This window comes from Eimeria acervulina, genomic scaffold, assembly GCF_000499425.1.
Source record: "Eimeria acervulina Houghton genomic scaffold, Eah_scaff256, whole genome shotgun sequence".
NCBI lineage: Eukaryota > Apicomplexa > Conoidasida > Eucoccidiorida > Eimeriidae > Eimeria > Eimeria acervulina.
In genome coordinates, this window is record NW_013549956.1 from 1,975 (window position 1) to 14,569 (window position 12,595).

General features: G+C 42.0%; 4 protein-coding genes across 4 annotated transcripts in view; 2 read left to right on the forward strand and 2 right to left on the reverse strand.

Moving 5' to 3' along the window:
• Positions 1–654: 654 nt before the first annotated feature.
• On the forward strand, positions 655–5,731 carry EAH_00028780 (Testis specific leucine rich repeat protein, related; the record flags this gene model as incomplete). Its single annotated transcript, XM_013396272.1, has 13 exons — positions 655–686; positions 952–1,001; positions 1,321–1,412; positions 1,711–1,800; positions 1,927–2,017; positions 2,243–2,312; positions 2,935–3,082; positions 3,418–3,517; positions 3,814–3,929; positions 4,378–4,387; positions 4,495–4,554; positions 4,988–5,220; positions 5,621–5,731. The coding sequence occupies 13 exons, from the start codon at positions 655–657 to the stop codon at positions 5,729–5,731; spliced, it is 1,203 nt and encodes a 400-aa protein (XP_013251726.1).
• A 1,524-nt stretch (positions 5,732–7,255) lies between these two features.
• On the reverse strand, positions 7,256–8,834 carry EAH_00028790 (ribosomal protein L17, putative; the record flags this gene model as incomplete). Its single annotated transcript, XM_013396273.1, has 5 exons — positions 7,256–7,444; positions 7,593–7,695; positions 7,920–8,100; positions 8,305–8,408; positions 8,734–8,834. The coding sequence occupies 5 exons, from the start codon at positions 8,832–8,834 to the stop codon at positions 7,256–7,258; spliced, it is 678 nt and encodes a 225-aa protein (XP_013251727.1).
• Positions 8,835–10,096: 1,262 nt separating this feature from the next.
• Positions 10,097–11,673, forward strand: EAH_00028800 (hypothetical protein, conserved; the record flags this gene model as incomplete). Its single annotated transcript, XM_013396274.1, has 5 exons — positions 10,097–10,485; positions 10,705–10,811; positions 11,014–11,124; positions 11,370–11,453; positions 11,558–11,673. 5 exons carry the CDS (start codon positions 10,097–10,099, stop codon positions 11,671–11,673), a joined length of 807 nt encoding a protein of 268 aa, XP_013251728.1.
• Positions 11,674–12,323: 650 nt separating this feature from the next.
• The window catches only part of EAH_00028810 (hypothetical protein), a gene marked incomplete at both ends in the record, with an annotated part of 2,063 nt that continues 1,791 nt past the window's right edge, over positions 12,324–12,595 (reverse strand). The window contains one exon of the mRNA XM_013396275.1: positions 12,324–12,584. Within this exon, the coding sequence (XP_013251729.1) occupies positions 12,324–12,584 (261 nt within the window). The remainder of the gene's footprint in view (positions 12,585–12,595) is intronic.

The following is a 12,595-nucleotide window of genomic DNA, read 5'->3' on the forward strand; positions in this document are numbered from 1 at the left end:
TCTTCTTCTTCTTTTGCTGCATTCTTTATAACTACACTTTATTATTATTTGTTCTGCTTCTTTTTCTGTATTCTTTATAATTACACTTTATTATATTTAATCTCTTTCTTTTTCTTGTTTTGTTTGTGCAGATTCTGTGTGGAGAATTGGCTGCTCTCTACGCGTCGATAGCGCGTCAAATTCCTTACATTAAATTCTCAGTAGAGAGAGACGTACAGGTATATATGAATATAAATAAACAGAATATAAATAAATAAATATATATATATATATATATCTGTATATTTATATATTTATATATTCTATTTATATATACATTATAATGATATAGGTATTACATCTATAGCGCATCGAATCCCTTATATATTAAATTCTCAGTATTATACATACATATATATAAATATAAATATAATATATATATGTTTATAGATATATATATTTGTGTATCTTCTGTTTATTTGTATTATACCGTGTTATATAATATAATATGTGTTATATAATATATACATTATATATATTATATATAATATAATATATATATTATATATCTATATAATATATATATGCATGCATGCACAGGACTGGGCAGTAGAGAAGACGTACGAGCGGGTGTTTCCGTCTTCTACTATTCGCGTTTTTGTGTCGATGTTGCTGATGGATCTCGCGATTGACTCAGGCAGTTCTCAGTAAGTCAAACAATTTAAATAAATAAATATATTTAAATAAACAGACATGCATGCATGCATGCATGCATGCATGCATGCATGCAGGTTTAGTTTTGTATTTGCTGTGGGCGTCTGCACACCGTATATATTGAATATATTTTTTTCTTTGTCTTTTACCTCGCTTCAAAGAGATACACCTTCAGCTGAATCTCCCTCTCATTTCCTTGCTGCTGCTGCGCTGCTGCTGCTGCTGTTGCTGTTGCTGCTGCTGTTGCTCCTGCTGCAGTGGCAGCTACGTGTCTCATCTTATGTCTCGGCTGGCTCTACAACGCGAGCGTAGGGCGTCCACATGCAGAAGCTTAGCGAGGGTTTGCTGCTAAGTAAACCCTAACCTAGGGTTTGCTATTATGTAAACCCTAGCCTAGGGTTTTGCTCTCCTAGCACCACACAATAAAACGACTACACAACTTTGCTGCTCATGCTCATGCTCCTGCTTCTGTTGCTGCTGCTGTTGTTGTTGTTGCTGCTGCTGCTGCTCGGTTTCTTCCTCTCTCTGTTGCTGCTCTTTCTGCTGCTCTTTCTTCTGCTGCTCTTTCTTCTGCTGCCGCTGTTCATGCTGCTACTGCTCTTGCTGCTGCTGCTGCTGCTGCTGCAGGGATGCGCGTAGACTGCATCGATATACTTTCGGCTTTGATGCAGCACTGCCCAGAGGAACTCAGCTTCGAAGCCATTGAAGCTCTGCAGCATGTCAGTGCATGCGCAACCCAAACCCTAAACCCTCACCAAACCCTAAACCCTCACCAAACCCTAAACCCTCACCAAACCCTAAACCCTCGCCAAACCCTAAACCCTCGCCAAACCCTAAACCCTCCATATTAACTAAACTATAGACATTCTGGAAAGTCGAATTTTAAGCATTTGAAATAATCTCTCTCGCACGCATGCAACCGATGAGGCCTTATTCTGTCTCCTAATCTTGTAGGTGTTTTTACATAGGGTTTAGGGTTTAGGGTTTAGGGTTTAGGGTTTAGGGTTGGGTGTTCAGGCCCGCATCTTTCTTCACTACCCGATTCGTCCTTCTGTGATGTACGAGTTGCTGGATCTGACAAACACGCAGTACTTCAAGCGGACTCTCGTAAGCCTCAAGCTAGGGTTTAGGGTTTAGGGTTTGGGGTTTAGGGTTGAGAGTCTAGGGCATGAGGTTTAGGGTTTAGGGTTTTAGGGTTTAGGGTTTAGGGTTTCTTGCTGCATGCGTTCTCAGGAGCTGCTGCTCTCTGAACACGCACAAACTGCTGAAAGGGTTTTGCAAATCGCTCCGGTCCTCTGGTATAATGCCCTCAAGCACGAAGACTGTGAGCTCTACAAACCCTAAACCCTAAACCCTAAACCCTAATTCCCGCCTTTTCCTTCTTGTGGCTTTTGATAATGCACGGCGTTTGCGTGGGCTTCACTTCGTGCAGGACGTTTGGCGTTTAGGGTTTAGGCCGCATCGTTTGGGGTTTAGGGTTTAGGGCGTGGTGCTTATGGTTTATGAATTAGGGTTTAGGGTTTAGGGTTTGGAAATGGTTGCGCTGCAGCTGCGCCTGTCCGAGTGATGGCCGTAGCCACGAGCCGCCGCTTTTACATCGTCGAGAGGCCCACAGGAATGTCCGTGACTTAGGGTTTAGGGTTTAGGGTTTAGGGTTTAGGGTTTAGCTGTTTAGGACTCGCGTGCTACGCTTTGGTTTGGGGTTTCTGCTATGTTGTTTGTTGTTTCTTGTTTTGTGTTTAATTTTTCTTCTGTTTGTTTTGTATATAGTACTTAGGGTTTAGGGTTGAGGGTTTATTATTATTATTTATGTTTGTATGCTTCTTATTTGATTTTTTGTTTTGTTTCTTTTGTTTGTTTCTTGCGTTTGTTTGTTCACATTGACTAACTATCAAAATGAGTTGTACTTTAGTCTTACTTCGCTTTTGCTTGTTGGTATAGATATGCTTGCTTATATACATACATACATACATATATATATATATATATATATATTTATATATGTATATATACATATATATATGCTATAGCATATATATAGGTATATATATATGTATATATATATATACATATATAGATATATTATATATAATATGTGTATTTATTATATAAATGATCATATACACATAATATATTCTTTTATTTGTGTGTTGCAGTGTCTGTGCTTATTCAATGCGTATGCATGCATGGATTGGCGTTTGCTATTTCAATTTTTTTTATTTTGTTTCTTCGTGCATGCAGAAGAGAGCCTTTATTTCCTGAACGAGAATACGTTTATAATAAAGGAGAAGGAATTCGCCTCATAGAAATCAGAGAGTACAGACACCTGACAAGAATTGTAAAGGGATATCCAGCAGACAACTGGCTCGCAGCAGGTTGGCTCCATAAGGTCAGTGCTATTCAGGTGTATAGGCACCTCGTGCATGCAGAAACGCAGTGCTATTCAGGTGTATAGGCACCTCAGGCATGCAGAAACGCAGTGCTATTCAGGTGTATAGGCACCTCATGCATTACTACATATTCACAATGCTAGTTCAGGTGTACAGACACCTCAGTCTTACACACAATTTTAAAAATAATTATTTCTGTATTTCGTAAGCTGAGGAAATATACAATTTGATTTCTATGACTGCGATAGTTGCCTTAATAATTCTATGATTATTTCTACTATTGTTAATCTTTTATTGTAATTAATTATTTTTTATTTCTTGTTTGTCTGCTAAGGAGAACGAAGGGCCCAACGGGGAGACCTTCGATTGTCTCCTCATGGAAGTGCTGAGCCAAACGACAGACTTCATTGTCTGTCTCCGCGCGCTCTCAGGTAGTATTTACTTCGTCTCTTTAGGGTTTAGGGTTTAGGGTTTAGGGTTTAGGGTTTAGGCTTAGACTTCAGGGTTTACGGCATAGGGATCCGGGTGGAAGGTGTAGTGCTCAGGATCTAGGGTTTAGGGTTTAGGGTTTAGGGTGTAGTTAAGGTTTAGGGTTTGCAGGCTAGCCCCCACGTTGCGCAGTTCGTTGCTAAGAGAAATAAATGAATGCAGACCCCATAGAGCGCAGCACTTTGAACGGGATTAGGGTTTAGGGTTTAGGGTTTAGGGTTTAGGGTTTGTGAGTATTCAGGGGAGACGGAGGAGGAGCGAGTAGATGTGCTGAGGGACGTTGTCTCTGCCGAGTGTCTCCTGCAGCATATAAAGCTGCAAATAATACAAGACAGTTTCTTAGCAATAAGGCGAACAGTAAGTATTTTATCTCTGTCTCTTTTGCTGTCTCCTTTCTCTTTGGCTTCAATGTCTCCTTTGCTGTCTCCTTTCTCTTTTGTCTGTCTCTCTCCTTTCTCTTTTGTCTGTCTCTGGGTTTTGTCTGTCTCTCGCCTATCTTTTTTCTCTCTCATCTCTCTCTTTGTTTTTGTTTATCTGTCTCCTTTTTGTCTCCTCTCACTTTTGTCTGTCTCTCTATTTCTTTTGTCTGACATGTCTCCTGTTTCTTCGTCTCTTTGTCTGTTTGTCTTCTACCTCTCTTTCTTTCTGTCTCCTGTCTCTTCGTCTTTTTATCGAATTTACTTTGACCCGCAGACACCTAAAGACGGAGCCCCTATCGACCGTCTAGGCCTTTATATTCTCACCTCTATGTGTAGGTTTAGGGTTTAGGGTTTAGGGTTTAGGGTTTAGGGTTACGCTGTGCCAGTCCCATTGGGGTCTCCATGGGCCTCTGTAGGGCCTCGCTCACCTTCAAGGGTTTCAGCAAGGGTTTAGGGTTTAGGGTTTAGGGTTTAGGGTTTAGGGTTTGCGTTGCGTGTTCAAGACTTGCATGAGTTCTTCATCGACTGGAAGTACTGGTTTGCTTTCGACCCCACCAGCGCAGGTCTGTCTGCTGCAGCTTCTGCTGCTGCTGCTGCTGCTGTTGCTGCTGCTGCTGCTACTGTTGTTATTGTTGCTGCTTGAGGTTCTTCTGCTGCAGCTGTTGTTGCTGCTGCTGCTTCTGCTGCTTGTGCTGCTGCATTATTTGCTGCTGTAGTTCTGTTGCTGCTGGCTTTACTTCCGTATGACCCTTATCTGCATTTATTTTCTTTCTTTTTGTTTTGATTGTTTTATTTATTTATTTATTTATTTTATTTTATTTTATTTATTTATTTATTTAGTTCTTCTTTTTATTTATTTATGTCTTTATGTATTTGCGTATGTATTTCTTTTTAATTTGCTTCTTTCTCTAAACAACTAATTAATCAACTACCCCTCTAATACCCTATTTATTTATTTATTTATTTATTTATTTATTTATTTGTTTGTTTAAACAGAAGAGCAGTGGGGGGTGCAGCTACAATGTCTGCAAGGAGAGACAGATGAATTGAACTGGCGGCTGCCTCAAGGAGGTCTAACAAATTTTTTAGGTTGGGTAGAAGAAGAAGAAGAAGAAGAAGAAAAAGAAAAAGAAACACAAGAAAATGCAGATAAAGATAATATCAAAGACTTTGTCAAAGATAAAGAAGAATACACCTTAAAAGGGATTCGATTAGATGCTATCAATCAAGTAATAATATATATTTGCTATTATTTATTATTTATTATTTATTATTATTATTTATTATTACTATTATTAGTATTATTATATATATAATTATTACTATTTATTGTTTGTTTTTACTATTAGTATTACTATTCTTATTCTTGTTTTTGCTTTTTGTCGTTTTCTCTTTTTTGTTTTTCTTTTCTTTTTACTTTCTTTGATATATATTCTTCGTGTATTGTTTATTGTTTATTGTTTATTGTATATTGTGTATTGCTTATTGGTTGTTGTTTATTGCTTAGTGTTTATTGTTTAGTGTTTAGTGCTTAGTTTTTAGTGTTTAGGGTTTAGGGTTTAGGGTTTAGGGTTTAGGGTTTAGGGTTTAGGGTTTAGGGTTTAGGGTTTGTGGTTTAGGGGGGTCCAGCTTGGTTGTCAAATCTCTTCGGTCGTCAGCGCGGCCGAACGCAGCGCCGATTATCTGCAGCTAAAGAAAATTTGTTTAAACCAAATGAAAAACATAAACTTCAAGATATAAGACAGGTATTTAAATAAAAATATAATTAAATATAATTAAATATAATTAAATATATTTAAATTTAAGTACAAACAAACAAATAAGTAGAATGAGAGAAATAAAGAGAATTTGTTTAAGGCAAATAAAGAAGATAAACTTCAAGATATAAGACAAGTAATTAAATATAATTAAATATAATTAAACAGAATTAAGTAGAATTTAATATATTTAAACATGCATTCTTATTTCTTTTTGTTTGCTTTATTTCATTGTTTCTTCTGTCTCGCTTCTATATAATATATATATAATATATATATTATATATATATAATATATATATTATTCTCCTTTGCTTGTTTTGTTTCTTTTTTGTTTGTTTCTTCAATCTCTTTTCTGTGTATTTACAAATATATATATATATATATATATGTACTTGTATTTTATTTATATCTTTGTTTGTTTTTTCTTCTGTCTGTGTTTATATTTTATTGTTTTGTTTTATTTAGGTAGCGTTCAGCGGCGGGGAGGCGTGTTGGGTGGAGATAACATGCAGACAGCCTCGAGAGACACGAGAAGATAAGCGAGACAATAAAGAGAATAAACAAAAGAAAGATAATAAACAAAATAAACAAACAGCCCCTATCATCAATTTGCTGCTGCTCGATGATAGCAGCAGAGAGCGCTTCAGAAGAAATCTAGCACAAGGATTAAACAAAACAGAAGAAAGCATGTACGTTAGTATTTAATTATTAATAATATTATTAATATAATTAATATAAATTAATATACATTAATATAGTTAATATAATTAATATAGTTAAAATAAATTAATTATATATTTATTAGTGTTGATATAATTAATATAAATAAATATAATTAATATAATTAATATAAGTAATATAATTAAAATAAATTAATTATATATTTATTAGTGCTGTTATAAAAGAGACAAACACAACCGATAAAAACATTTATACAGAAAAAGAAATGTTAAGTTATTATTTAATTAGTAATATTATAATTAATATAATTAAAATAAATTAATTAATATTATTGCTGTTATTATTAAACAGACAAGTACGAGAAATAGAAACATTTATACTTGTTTGCTTGCTGTTCTTGCGTGGGGTGTATGTATGTGTTGGTTGTCTACATATTATATATATTATATATATATTTCTTGTCTGTTTGCTTGCATTACTATAGATTATATTAGCAGATCTCTATTTATTTATTTATTTATTTATTTTGTTTTTGTTATTAAAGGAGTTGGAGGAGGATCTGGAGGTCTACGAATGCAAATTAAACAAAACGCATTTCAGGTGTATAGGCACCTCAATGAAGTCGTAGAGGTGCGCATACACCCCAGTAACTGTCTGTCTCCTGCTGCACTGTTCTGCTGCAGCAGCAGCAACAACAGCAGCAGCAAAAGCTACCGCAGCAGCAGCATCTGCAGCAGTAACTGCAGCAACTACCGCCGCACCTGCCGCCGCAGCAGCCACAGCAGCAGCCACAGCAGCAGCAGCAGGAGCAGCAAAGTAAATAGTTAAGGGTAGAAGCGTCTGGGTCTTGCTTTTGCTCGTCTCTCCCTGAGGTTTGGTGGAGGGAGATCGACAAAGAAGTCGTTCCCGATACACCTGGCGGGCTTTGCTTCATCTTTTGTTTGTTCTGTTGAAAATATTTGAGGCTTTAAGAGAAAACCCAATTCGTTAGACAGACCTATCTTTACTGCATGCTGAAGAGACAGAGACGGAGACAGAAGAAATAGATTTAATAAATCTAAAGCAGACAGAAGAGACGGAACACGGCTAGGGTTTAAGGGTTTAGGGTTTAGGGTTTAGGGCTTAGGGTTTAGGGTTTAGGGTTTAGGGTTTAGGGTTTACATTCCATAAGAGACGCCTCTGTCTCCTTGACTGCTGCATTTGCTGCCACAGATATTTTTGTCTTTCAACTCCAACAGGCTGAGCGGGTCTAAGCTCCCCCGGTCTGCGCAGATAAACCCTAAACCCTCGCTAAACCCTAAAGCATAAACCCTCGCCAAACCCCAAACCTTCGCTAAACCCTAAACCCTCGCTAAACCCTAATCCTTCAGCGCTTCCAGCGTGTAGTGGAGTTAATTGTTTCGGGTGTATATTTAGGGTTTAGTGTGTGCGGTGGTCTGTGAAGGGTTTAATTAGGGTTTAGGGTTTAGGGTTTAGGGTTTGGGGTACCTGTCTACGAATTCAATGTACGCCATGGGCGCAGCATCTCTCAGCCTCAACATAAATTGATTAACGACACGAGTAAAGAAGAAGTTGCGGTGTCTGTACACCCCAACATACTCTTCAAATAGTCGTCTCCTTGCTGCAGGGGTCCTTAGCACCGACTCTACAGCCAGCGCCTTCTCCGGGCCTGCAAACCCTCAGCCCTAAACCCTAAACCCTAATTAAACCCTTCATAAACCCTAAACCCTATAATAAAGCAAACAATAAACCCTCCACAAACCCTAAAACCATCAAATCAATCTACAAAACCCCGAAAATAAAACAGCCCCTCCTAATTCCAAACATGATCAGGGTTTAGGGTTTAGGGTTTAGGGTTTAGGGTTTGGGTTACGCTTTGCAAGCTGAATGAGCTCCTCTGCATACGGCTGCAACTCCTTAGCACGCGTTATTGTGGTCTCCAGGCGACCATACCGCAGCAGCTGATCCAGCTGATTCCTAAACCCCAACAAACCCTAAACCCTAGACCTCAAACCCTAAACCCTAAACCCTAAACCCTCGCTGGCGGACCCACAGCAACAGAAGGCGATAGACAACAGACAAAGTATAAACCATCTATCCATTCGCACACTGCTAAGTATGGCTATACCCTAAACCCTAACTAAACCCTAAACCCTAACTAAGCCCTAAATCCTGATCCCTGGTCCCTAAACCCTAATGCCTAAACCCTTTGCAAACCCTAAACCCTAAGCCATAAACCCTAAACCCTAACCCTAAACCCTAATCAATAAACCCTAAACCCTAAGCCTAAACCCTCGTTCACCTGATTGCATCCCAGCGGTGTTGCGGCTGTTTCTTCGTGCGTCTCCACGTCCTTCGTTTAATACCCAAATTCAAAAGCTTAAAAGTGCTGCCAAACCCCATTGCTGCTGCTGCTGCTGTTGCTGCTGCTGCTGCTGTTGCTGCTGCTGCTGTTGCTGCTGCTGCTGCTGTTGCTGCTGCTGCTGTTGCTGCTGCTGCTGGATTGAACGCTGCTACTGCAAGGTATGCTCCTGCTTCTTTAATATAAGCTGCTTCTGCTGCCGCAGTGAGTGCTGCTGCTGCTGCTGCACTGAGTGATGCTACTGCTGCTGCACTCAATGCTGCTGCTGCTGCTGCGACTCAGAAGGGCTGCTGCTCCTGCGAGCCTAACCGGGTGCGGTGTCTTCGAGTTGTTGCTGCTGCTGTAGTCAGCAGTCTTCGCTGTGCTGTTGCTGCTGTTGATCCAGCTGCTGCTGCTGCTCCGCCTGCTGCTGCTTCGCCCGCTGCAGTTGCAGCGGTTTGTTGCTGCTGCTGCCGCAACTGCGGCTGCTGCTACACTTCTGGCTGGCGCTGTTCCTGTTGTTTCCTCTGTTATCCTTGCTGCTGCTGCTGCTGCTTTGGTTGCTGCAGCAGCAGCTAAAATATGTGCTGCATGTTAATGCATGTTGCTACTGAAGCGCAGCAGCAGCTGCAGCAGGTAGGCGAGGGGTCTGTGGAAGGCTGAGGTGTATATACACCCCAGTACTTGGCTTTCTTTGCTGTTATAAATGCAAATATAATATTAAAATAAAATAAAATGCTAGAAGAAAGAAATATCTCCTTAGAAGGCAAATATATACTTCAGATGCATCTGCGGTGTATGTGCAGACACACAAACGGAGCGCTGTATTTAAACAAATTTTTATGTTTTATTTTATTTTATTTTTTATATTTATTTAGTATTAATTACATCGCCGCATTATAAAGACACTGGCAGGCAGCAAACAACTCCGCTGCATGCAACTTCCATAGGGCCTAAGGTTTAGGGTTTAGGGTTTAGGGTTTAGGGTTTAGGGTTTAGAGCAAACTGCTACACACAAAAGACATTTGTTATTTTGACTTCTTTTCACCTCTTTGTTTAGTGTTTTTGTTTTTACTCAAAAGTAAACAAATGCAGCCGCTCTAACTCCTATGTGTGCCGACTAAGGTTTAGGGTTTAGGGTTTAGGGTTTAGGGGCCACACCCTACTATTGTTGCAACAATGAGGGCTTCTACTGCCTGCCGTTGGATTTCATCGGGGGTCAGCAGCTGCAGTCGCAGCTTCCGCTGCAGCAGCAGCAGCAGCAGCAGCAGCAGCAGCAGCAGCAGCACGACATATCTCAGCAGCCGCTTGCCAGTATCTGTCTATGTTAAACACACCCGAAGCAGAACCAGCAGCAGCAGCAGCTGCAGCTGCAACAGCAGCTGCTGCAGCAGCAGTTGCAGCAACAGCAGCAGCAATTTATTTTTCCTGCGGCATCACAGCACGGCGCGAGAAGCAGCTGACACCGCAGCCGCGCAACCGTCAACACCAGCAGCAGCAGCATCAGCAGAACCTGCAGCAGCAGCAGCAGCAGCAGAACCTGCAGCAGGAGCAGCAGCAGCCGGCACAGCAGCAGAGGCTGCCCCTCCCCGTATGCCCCTTCCGGGTTGGTTGCTGCTTGGCTGCAGCAGCTGTCTCCTCATCGGTGGTTTGTGCAGCTGCTTGTGGCTTTGGATTGATACTCCAGAGCCTTTCCTTGTCGCTTGGGACGCAGTCAGGTCAGTCTAGGGTTTAGGGTTTAGGGTTTAGGGTTGAGGGTTTAGGGTTGAGGGTTTAGGGTTTAGGGTTTAGGGTTTAGGGTTTAGGGGGTGAGGGTGCGCTTGTGGCAGCAGGATGTCTGCAGTTTCGTAGCCGTCACCCTTAGCTGCACATCCAAAGGGTTTAGGGTTTAGGGTTTAGGGTTTAGGGTTTAGGGTTTAGGGTTTATTGCAGGAAAGACCCCCGGGTGTTGGCTGCGTTGGGCGGAGAAGTGAAGAAAAGGAAGTGGTGGGGCGGCTTCGTGCATGCAAATGATGCGCGTATTAAACTCTCCCTCTATGGTAAACCCTAAACCCTAAACCCTAAACCCTAAACCCTAAACCTTAAGCTGCAGGCGCAAGCCCTAAACCCTAGTTGCAAACCCTAATCCCTTAAAAGAACCGCAAGCATATATCTTGCTGTTTGTTTTCGTTGCCGTGTAACTCCTCAAGGTTTAGGGTTTAGGGTTTAGGGTTTAGGGTTTGAGGTGTACGTACACCTCAGGGCCCGAAGGAAAGCGCGGCCACGCGACTTGTGATTTGATGAAAGATTCGAGCGGCCAGTGGAAGGTGATGCTGCTCAGCTTCGTGCCTCTCGACGAAGCCCCCCCTAAAGGTCTGCTGCTGCTGCTGCTGCTGCTGCTGTTGCTGTTGCTGCTGCTGCTGCGGCGAATTCGACTGGAGGCGAAGGAGCTGCAGCAGCAGCAGCAGCAGCAGTTGCACGTTTAGTGACCGTTTGCTGCTGCTGTTCCGGCTTTATGCTGCACTTGCAAGTTTTGGTGTATCTGCAGATCTGCTGCTAACCCTGCTGTTGCTGCTGTTGCTGCTGCTGCTGCTGCTGCTGCTGGGGTGTATGCTCAGGGAACAGGAATGCTATGTCAGGGGTGATGATGCTGGTGCCTGAGCAGCTACCAGCGGCGCAGCAGCGCGCCAACTTTATGAGAGGTAAAGGGAGATGCAGCAGCTTAGGGTTTAGGGTTTAGGGTTTAGGGTTTAGGGTTTAGGGTTTAGGGTTTAGGGTTTAAGTCTGCTGTGCCGGCTTTGCTCAGGTTGTCTCGATTCCTGTCCAGCAGAACAAAGACAAATCCCACAACAAGACACTGCAGCAGAGCCCCAGAAGATTCAGCAGCAGCAGCAGCAGCAGGAGCAGCAGCAAAAGCAATAGTAGCATTGACAACAATAGCAGGAGGTTTCAGCAGCAACCACTGCAGCAACAGCGGCAGGAGCGACAACATCAGTAGGTTGTTGCTGCTGATGCTGCTGTTGCTGCAGCTGCTGCTGTTGCTGTTGCTGCAGCGCAGCGTTTGTTTGTGTAATATTAATATTTATTTTGTTTGCATTTGCATTTGTTATGTTGCTGAGGTGTACAGACACCTCAATCCCTGCATTCTTCTTTTTGTGTTTTTGTTTGTTTTTCTTTGTTCTTCTTGCTCCTCATCAAAGCGGCATTTGAAGCAGAAGAAGAAAATAAACAAATACAAGAAACACTCATTTATAAACAGCAACAATATTAAGTTTTCTGAGGTGTACATACACCTCAAAGGGCCCCTATACCCATGGGTAGTCCGCTACTCTGCTGCTGCTGCCGCTGCTGCTGCTGCTGCTGTCGTTGCTGCTGCTGCTGCTGCTTCTGTCGTTGCTACTGCTGCTGCTGCTGCTGTCATCGCTGCTGCTTTAATGAGTGCGAGCCGCATAAAGTCAGATGAATAAATAAGGGTTTGCATCTGGAGACAGTTTGCGGTGTACATGCAGCTCAAATAAACGTCTTATTATGCATCAACACTCAGCAGCAGCAGACGCGCAGCACTGCAGCGTTCACTGTTGCTGCTGTTGCTGCTGCTCCTGCTGCAGCAGCAGCAGCCTTTGCACCTGCCCCGTTCCCTGCTGTTCCTGCTGCTGCTGCTGCTTCCCCTCCTGCTGCTGCTGCTGCTGCTGCTGCTGCTCGTATCTAGCTTTAGCAGCAAGAAGGGTTTCTGTGTGCTCAGCGTTTAGCAATCCCTCTGCTTTGCTGCTGCCTACGAAGCGCCACAAACCCCCGAAAGAAGCGGGCAGACGATAATCTAAATCTTGAGAAAACTGCAGCACCT